General features: G+C 42.5%; 1 protein-coding gene across 4 annotated transcripts in view; it reads left to right on the top strand.

Moving 5' to 3' along the window:
- The first annotated feature begins 1,964 nt into the window (after positions 1–1,964).
- Positions 1,965–9,704, top strand: part of LOC135481875 (serine/threonine-protein kinase 31-like) — a 37,054-nt gene continuing 29,314 nt past the window's right edge. For 2 of the 4 annotated variants that reach the window (XM_064761628.1, XM_064761627.1), the window contains exons 1-4: positions 1,966–2,319; positions 4,981–5,066; positions 7,246–7,347; positions 9,497–9,588. In XM_064761628.1, the coding sequence (XP_064617698.1) occupies positions 2,245–2,319; positions 4,981–5,066; positions 7,246–7,347; positions 9,497–9,588 (355 nt within the window). In that variant the 5' untranslated portion in view covers positions 1,966–2,244. Of the gene's footprint in view, positions 2,320–4,980; positions 5,067–7,245; positions 7,348–9,496; positions 9,589–9,704 lie in introns of all 4 variants that reach the window. The other 2 variants (XM_064761629.1, XM_064761630.1) reach the window with 2 other exon arrangements.

Raw genomic sequence — 9,704 nt, 5'->3', positions numbered from 1 at the left:
CGACTGTGGTTAGGTTTAGGCCTGTATGTACATAGGTAAATGAACAGTACAGCAGAATCTGCCCTAAACCATCAAATGCGTCTTGTCATGCAGACAAATCCTAGACATAAAGCTGTGTCATACAGGTAGCAGTTCCTGACTAATCCCTCACATAAAGCTACATTTGAACCAACTATATATATATATATATATATATATATATAAGCTGGAATCGAACACACGACACCATGCACTGGCCAGGAGCTTATATATACCTTTCGCCGACTGCTTGAGCAAGCAGATCAAATTAGGCCTATATATCTCAAAATATGGTTTTGAGCACCCAGTTCCCTGTAGAACAGGCAATGATATGACAAGTTTATCCTATATTATTTGCTTCTAAACTTCTCTTTATCTGTACGTGCATCTGCTTGTCTTCTTATAGCTTAGCTACATTGAGCAGTGTGGGATTTGCTGAAGCTCAGGATTAAAATGTCGCCTGTCTCTCACAGAAAACTTTCGTATATGCAATGAAAAAAAACGTGTATTCAATGCGTACATTATCTCCCTCCATATTCCAAGAGAGTGCCAGAACAATAAAAACACAGAGTCACATTGATTATACATAATAGGCATAGCGGTATAAACAGTGTAGCATAGTTTTATGAAATTGTCGAATGAAAATATGCAAATTCTATATTGACACCATAAGTATATCATTCGACTGAAGGAGGCCTCCGTGGCTCAGTTGGTTAGGGCGCTAGCGCAGCGTAATGACCCAGAAGCCTCTCACCAATGCGGTCGCTGTGAGTTCAAGTCCAGCTCATGCTGGCTTCCTCTCCGTACGTGGGAAGGTGTGACAGCAACCTGCGGATGGTCGTGGGTTTTCCCCGGTGAAATATATAAGTGAAATATTCTTGAGTACGTAAAACACAAGTCAAATAAATAAATAAATAACATTCGACTGAAGAATCAAATGAATTCTCTGAAATGATTTGCCTTCGGGCACGAGCAATGTCAACCCATCTCAACTTATAGCATAGGCTTATATAAGGCCTATGTGTACTTTTCGAAAAGCATGTATATAGGGACCGTTCTGGGATCAAACCGGGGTCAAATCATACCAAAGACTGAAAACGGTACTTGCTGCTGTCGCGCTTTGTGCCCTGCACAGAGAGGTTAGAGCAAGGAAACAGGACTGGTTAGCTCGGTACCAGCATAAACATGTCTACTGTGATCAGGTGAGATGTCAAGCCTGGTGTCTTCGGCATGATACTACAGTTGCCGCATGATACTACAGTTGCCGCATGATACTACAGTTGCCGCATGATACTACAGTTGCCGCATGAACTTGTCTTGCCACAAGATGACATAGTATATGTACATACACCAAACCACTCCTCGTCGTCATATGACTGAAAACTTGTTAAGTACGACGTAATATCCCAAGTATATATATATAGGCCTACATGTATAAATATTTGGAGTATAGTTTCATGTCGTATATACACTTGTCTTAATAGCAGTCAAAAGCATCTACATCAGGCAACTTTATCCCTGATAACATTTTTAGTATAGTCCTACATTATAATAATGCCAGGTGCATAGTTACTGACATTAACAGCTCTCTTCTGTTCGTAATTCGATGGCATCTCAATATCGTAGACCTTGTCAGGTACTTGTAACAGGTACAGTAGCGTTTGTAGATCTAGCCCATTTATCTATGTAAATGATTACAGCACTTTCTTCTGTCGTGTGCATATGTAGGCCTACATGTGTCTGTCGTGTGCACATGTAGGCCTACGTGTATCTGTCGTGTGCACATGTAGGCCTACACGTATCTGTCGTGTGAAATGTAAGCCTACATGTACCTGGAATTAAGATAGTCTATCTTAATCCCAGTATGTAAATAGGCCTATACTCTACTCGATACAGAAATTTTAAACAATGTATTTTTGTGGTTATGCAGAATAAAAATGTACTTATTCAAAATTAGCCCTAAAAATATTTTCAAAATTTATGGTGATCCAGACCATAATTTATTTAAAGTGCATTTTCCCAAGACGAAACTTATACCAAACACAGCAATGTATGTCTAAGGTATGTCAGAGTTATCCCCTCATTGCAGTAGTGGCAGCTTTAGAGGGCGCAGCGCTGAAAATAACCACACCACGTGAAGGTCGATGGACAGACCGCGCGAAACCAGATACAAGTAGATGTATATATCTCCATAAATACGGTGTTAAGAAAAGGTGTTAATTGAAAATGTTTAGGGGTGCAAAGAGTGTCACCGTGACTCACGATGTCTTTGTTGGGAATTTGCCACCAGATACAAATGAGGTAAGAAACTGAGTGAAATCGAAAACAGACAATGTTGGAGAACTGGTTGGTGCTGTTGGCGTTGTGGGGGGGGGGGGGGGGGAGGAGGGCACAGATTACCTCTTAATATGTCAAAAGCTTTGGCACGATTTCGTGAAATTTAAACACATGTTAAGCTATAATCGTCAAGTGAGGGGGTTATAAGGTTTATATTGTTGCTGTTCTGTCACTGATCATTTTTTTCAGATGCTTCAGATACTCTACCACGTGACTGAAACAGCACCCTAAAGTTTTCAACTCTACCACTGGATCGTCCGAGGCATTACATGAGAAAATAGAATTTGTCAAGTAGAGCCAGCTCTAACGTGGTATTATCATGCTGAACCCCTCGGTTCACAGTGCACTGTCCTCAACATTCTGAAGATTAATCTGTCAGCTGAATAATGTGGTTGTCCGTAATCCCTGTCCATGTCTACGCCCAACATATGTCAGTTTGGTGATACGCCACACCTTGCAAACGTGCACTGGACCAAAACTTCTCAGTGTGCATGACCTGCGACCATCATCTATCATTCATGCGCCATGTTTCTCTATAAACGCACGGCATCACTCCGAACTGTCCTACTTAAGGCATTACCCCATACGGAGGCCTGCGTGGAAAAAGTTGATGGCACGGTCAGCTGTCTCCGAGTATTGCCGAGTGAACAGTCACAACATGTTTGCCATGTGCACGGAGAAGTTTTGGCCCAGTGCATGTTTGCAAGGTGAAGCTTATTACTAAACTGACATATCTCACTCACAGAAATGGACAGGAATGGGAGACTATCACATCATGCTACAGGCAACAACAGTACATGTATGTTGAGGACAGCACCTTGAGGAGTGCCCTGTAAGTTAGGGCTTTTATAGGGGGATAGAACTAGTATAACTTAAGTGACTAACACAGGCAGTAGCTTTGTGCTTATGACAACCAACGCATGACAGGCCAAGCTGCCAGCAAGAAGTTTCCCAACCAACAACGGCCCTACTATCAGTACACGGGCTAGCACACAGACACCTCGCCATTAGCCTGAATTTTCAGACTAGAACTTGCTGCAGATATTGTGGCCCGTCTGACGGCATCTGCAATTTTTAACACACCTGACAGCATCTGCAATTCTTGTCAGAAGTCACTGCATTTAAAATCATTAAGAGTTTCGAAATAACACTGTTAGGGCAAATTTACCCACCCTATCTTCTCGTTTCCCCTTCATCCAAGCAGTTGTAATCGTTCTCTACTTGACCACAGTTAGTTTTTTTTGCCTGCTGAGCTCACTTCGAACAGTATTTTGACGAACGAAATCCTCAACACATCTTCTCCAACCTACCATTTTGTGGGCATGTACTGCTCACATCACGTGTGTCATATACACTGAAACTCTAAATGATTTATCACAATATCTGCTCTGAATGATTTATCACAATGTCTGCTCTAAGTGATTTATCACAGTATCTGCTCTGAATGATTTATCACAATGTCTGTTCTGAATGATTTATCACAATGTCTGCTCTAAATGATTTATCACAATATCTGCTCTAATGATTTATCACAGTATCTGCTCTGAATGATTTGTCACAGTATCTGCTCTGAATGATTTATCACAATATCTGCTCTGAATGATTTATCACAATATCTGCTCTGAATGATTTATCACAGTATCTGCTCTGAATGATTTATCACAGTATCTGCTCTGAATGATTTATCACAATATCTGCTCTAAATGATTTATCACAATATCTGCTCTGAATGATTTATCACAATATCTGCTCTGAATGATTTATCACAGTATCTGCTCTGAACGATTTATCACAGTATCTGCTCTGAATGATTTATTACAATATCTGCTGCAAGTTCTAGAAAGATAATTAGGGCTACCTTGCCATTTGCCGATGCATGTGGTAAGGAACAGTTGTGCTAGCGCTGCCAGTTGCCTTTGTCACAGTTTGCGAATGTAATTGCAGTTTTGCGAAATTGTTGTCACTTATTGTTTGCCACATTAGAGAAGCAATACCATCCTACCATGTTATAAGAATAGTGTGATTCAGAGGCATTTTCTGTTATATTCGATATTGTGTTGGGACCCTGACATCTACATCATAACAACAAAGCTTGCATAAGTTCAATTCAAGGGAAATAACCTAAGAAAAGCCTTCAGACATATATGTGTGTGTGTCTGAAATTGCCAAAAATTGACTTTGGCACTTTGACCTGAAATTTTGTGCTTGCATCTCCTACAGGTGAGATCATTGGTAGCCTTCCTACAAAATTTAAGTTGATTGACCCACTGCTTTGTTTTGAGTTTCTGATCTTAAGTTGTGAATTTTGTTGTAACTAGATGATAGTTAACCAGGCTAAAACATTTCTGATGAGTTTGGTCAAGTTGGCAAAAGGAGAAGTAAAGGCTTGCACAGGACACGTTGCTAATACTTTGTCTGATTGATTGACCTACATATGTAGGTCTGTCTGCTTTAGCTAATACTTCTGAACACCTGAAACTAAGTTTTAGTGTTTGCGCAGTTTGAATGCTCAGAGGCGAGTTGCATTCTGGGTAGTCATATTTTATGAGGCTGCCATGTCCGAATATGACATTTACTGTATTGTCGGAGATGAATGTATTTTTCTTTACTTTTTTTCTTTTCCAGAAATTACTAACCAAGCGTTTCAATTCATATGGGGAGATTCAGTCCCTCAGTGTCTTCAACAACAAGCATGGTGCTGGCAAATTAGCGTGAGTAATTATCCACACTGGATGTGGCTGCTTGCAAATCTCTTGAACTTCACTGCTGAGATATTAATAGTGATAGTTGTGAAAATTTAGGAACAAAACAATGAAGACCTGTAAAAAGAAAAAAAAAGACCTGCTGAGGTAAACATCACTCACAGATAGTGTTTGTAAGGTTTTCCAAATTTGTAAGAATAAAACAATAGTGACACTTTATGTTAATATGACTTGTGGATTGTTATATCTTTCTGTTCCTTGGATAGCTGAGGGAAGTGTTTGGGGGTCTAGCTGTTCGGAAGTGTTTGGGGGTCTAGCTGTGTGGGGAAGTGTTTGGAGGTCTAGCTGTGTGGGGAGGATTTGGTGGTCTAGCTGTGGGGGAAGTGTTTGGGGGTCTAGCTGTGTGGGGAGTGTTTGGTGGTGTAGCTGTGTGGGGAGTATTTGGTGGTGTAACTGTGGAGGCGTGTTTGGGGGTCTAGATGTGGGGGAAGTATTTGGCGGTGTGCTGTGGGGAAGTGTTTGGGGATCTAGCTGTGTGGGAGTATTTGGGGATCTAGCTGATTTTTGGAAGTGTTTGGGGATCTAGCTGTGTGGGGAGTATTTGGGGGTCTAGCTGTGTGGGGAGTATTTGGTGTTATAGCTGTGGGGGAGTGTTTGAGGGTCTAGCTGTGTGGGGAGTATTTGGTGGTGTAACTGTGGGGAGTGTTTGGTGGTGTAGCTGTGGGGAAGTGTCTGGCAGTGTAGCTGTGGTGGAGTGTTTGGGGGTCTAGCTGTGTGGGGAGTGGTGTTTGGCAGTGTAGCTGTGGGGAAGTGTTTAACAGTGTAGCTGTGGGGGAAGTGATTGGTGCTCCAACTGTGTTGGTGTGTTTGGGGGTCTAGCTGTGTGGGTGGAGGAGTGTTTGATGGTGTAGGTGTGTGGAGTGTCTGGTGGTCTAGCTGTAGGTGAGTGTTTGGGGATCTAGCTGTGGGAGAGTGTTTGGGGTCTGACTGTGTGGGGAGTGTTTGGGGATCTAGCTGTGGGAGAGTTTTTGGGGTCTGACTGTGTGGGGAGTGTTTGGGGTCTGACTGTGTGGGGAGTGTTTGGGGATCTAGCTGTGGGAGAGTGTTTGGGGTCTGACTGTGTGGGGAGTGTTTGGGGATCTAGCTGTGGGAGAGTGTTTGGGATCTAACTGTGTGGGGAGTGTTTGTTTGGGGATCTAGCTGTGGGAGAGTGTTTGGGGTCTGACTGTGTGGGGAGTGATTGGGGATGTAGCTGTGGGAGAGTGTTTGGGATCTGACTGTGTGGGAAGTGTTTGTTTGGGGATCTAGCTGTGGGAGAGTGTTTAGGGGTCTAGCTGGGGGGGAAGTGTTTTGTGGTCTATGTGGGAGAGTGTTTGGTGTCTAAAAGACATAAAAGTAAAAGTATTATAACAGGTAAAGGTATTTTGTCTGGGATGAATATTCACGATGGTTGCTTTTAGCTTCCTGCAAATTGGTTGATAGCCTGGACATAAGGGCTTTCGTTATATTCTTGAATACGAGTCAACCCTTCAGAAGTAGCCAGTAGAGAGAATTACACAAAGTAAAGGAAAAACTTTAGTCCAAGTAGGTGTACCTGGAAATTTCTTTCTGGAAGTACAAATCTGTAGGTAACTGGTAGCTAGATGCCCACCATTGAACTCACCGGCCCCGACAGCACAGGTGGTAGTGCGTCCGCTTCGGGAGTGGTAGATCCAGGGTCAATCTTGGGCCAAGTCGCACCGAAGACCTTAAAAGAGGAAGCTGTAACTTTTTCACTTGACATTCAGCATGAAGGGGATAGTGCAACAACTGGTTTATCTGTATCAGTATAATGGCTCGGGCAGTGCACCTTACTTGCCTACGGTAAGGCGTCTCCGTGAAGCAGCACTAGATAAAAGAGCGGTGGAAATCCGTCCTGCATCAAGGAGGCACAGTACACGTACATGCACCCTAAGGATGCCTTCGTCTTTATATGACTGAAAAAATTGTTAAGTACGACGCTCACTCTGTCGAACTTATTGTATGTGTTTAACAATGTGTATAACAATGTGTATAACAATGTGTATAACAGCGTCACTGTTCATAAGTTGAGTAGTTGAATTGTACGTCATGCCATTTGACAAGATACGGGTATCACATATTCACAATCATAACTCCTAACGGTGTATTGACTGTTGATCTGTTATAGGTATGTGCGGTATTACTTAGAGTCTGATGCTGATGATGCCTGCAGAGGGAATCAAGGTCTGGAAATACGTGGGAAAAAAGTACTTGTTCGCAGATCAAAGAAGTAAGTAAACATATCTACTCAGTTTTCTTGTTAACGGAAGCTGTTAAAGGAAGTCAGTACTCTGATTGTTTGTTATTCCTTCATCTCTGATCCAGTAACTGATATGTGAGATCATGCTCTAGGAAGTATGCCTGATCGTTCCAAGTAACTGATATGTGATCATGCTCGAGGAGGTATGTATGATCATTCCAAGTAACTGATATGTGATCATGCTCGAGGAAGTGTGTCTGATCATTCCAGGTAACTGATATGTGATCACGCTCGAGGAAGTGTGTCTGATCATTCCAGGTAACTGATATGTGATCATGCTCGAGGAGGTATGTATGATCATTCCAAGTAACTGATATGTGATCATGCTCGAGGAAGTGTGTCTGATCGTTCCAAGTAACTGATATGTGATCATGCTCGAGGAGGTATGTATGATCATTCCAAGTAACTGATATGTGATCATGCTCTAGGAAGTATGCCTGATCGTTCCAAGTAACTGATATGTGATCATGCTCGAGGAGGTATGTATGATCATTCCAAGTAACTGATATGTGATCATGCTCGAGGAAGTGTGTCTGATCATTCCAGGTAACTGATATGTGATCACGCTCGAGGAAGTGTGTCTGATCATTCCAGGTAACTGATATGTGATCACGCTCGAGGAAGTGTGCCTGATCGTTCCAAGTAACTGATATGTGATCACGCTCGAGGAGGTATGTATGATCATTCCAAGTAACTGATATGTGATCACGCTCGAGGAGGTATGTATGATCATTCCAAGTAACTGATATGTGATCATGCTCGAGGAAGTGTGTCTGATCATTCCAGGTAACTGATATGTGATCACGCTGGAGGAAGTGTGTCTGATCATTCCAGGTAACTGATATGTGATCACGCTGGAGGAAGTGTGTCTGATCATTCCAGGTAACTGATATGTGATCACGCTCGAGGAAGTGTGTCTGATCATTCCAGGTAACTGATATGTGATCACGCTGGAGGAAGTGTGTCTGATCATTCCAAGTAACTGATATGTGATCATGCTCGAGGAAGTGTGTCTGATCATTCCAGGTAACTGATATGTGATCATGCTCGAGGAAGTGTGTCTGATCATTCCAGGTAACTGATATGTGATCATGCTCGAGGAGAGTGTGTCTGATCATTCCAGGTAACTGATATGTGATCATGCTCGAGGAAGTATGTATGATCATTCCAAGTAACTGATATGTGATCACGCTAGAGGAAGGGTGTCTGATCATTCCAGGTAACTGATATTTGATCATGCTCGAGGAAGTGTGTCTGATCATTCCAAGTAACTGATATGTGATCATGCTCGAGGAAGTGTGTCTGATCATTCCAGATAACTGATATGTGATCACGCTCGAGGAAGTGTGTCTGATCATTCCAAGGTAACTGATATGTGATCATGCTCGAGGAAGTGTGTCTGATCATTCAGGTAACTGATATGTGATCATGCTCGAGGAAGTGTGTCTGATCATTCCAAGTAACTGATATGTGATCATGCTCGAGGAAGTGTGTCTGATCATTCCAAGTAACTGATATGTGATCATGCTCGAGGAAGTGTGTCTGATCATTCCAAGTAACTGATATCTGATCATGCTCGAGGAGGTATGTCTGATCATTCCAAGTAACTGATTTGTGATCATGCTCGAGGAAGTGTGTCTGATCATTCCAAGTAACTGATATGTGATCATGCTCGAGGAAGTGTGTCTGATCATTCCAGGTAACTGATATGTGATCACGCTGGAGGAAGTGTGTCTGATCATTCCAGGTAACTGATATGTGATCACGCTGGAGGAAGTGTGTCTGATCATTCCAGGTAACTGATATGTGATCACGCTCGAGGAAGTGTGTCTGATCATTCCAGGTAACTGATATGTGATCACGCTCGAGGAAGTGTGTCTGATCATTCCAGGTAACTGATATGTGATCACGCTCGAGGAAGTGTGTCTGATCATTCCAGGTAACTGATATGTGATCACGCTCGAGGAAGTGTGTCTGATCATTCCAGGTAACTGATATGTGATCACTCTTGAAGAAGTGTGTCTGATCATTCCAGGTAACTGATATGTGATCACTCTTGAAGAAGTATGTATGATCATTCCAAATTGATATAAAGTCCATACATTATTGTTCTAAACAGGGGAGGAGCCAGTGATGCTGGAGATGTGGAAGGCATCAGAAAGCATTCATTTGGTCGCAGCTCCAAGGAGGGTTACAACTCACCCGATATTGGTAACCGGCCCTCTTCTGATTTATTTGTTTATTTGATTAGTGGTGTACGCCATACTCAAGAATATTCCACTCATAAAGCACTATCAGCATTATGGCGGGAGGAAATTGGGCAGAGC

The sequence above is a fragment of the Liolophura sinensis genome, chromosome 1 (genome assembly GCF_032854445.1).
Source record: "Liolophura sinensis isolate JHLJ2023 chromosome 1, CUHK_Ljap_v2, whole genome shotgun sequence".
NCBI classification, from domain to species: domain Eukaryota; kingdom Metazoa; phylum Mollusca; class Polyplacophora; order Chitonida; family Chitonidae; genus Liolophura; species Liolophura sinensis.
Note: the sequence above shows the minus strand (reverse complement) of the source record. Positions and strands in the feature narration are given on the sequence as shown.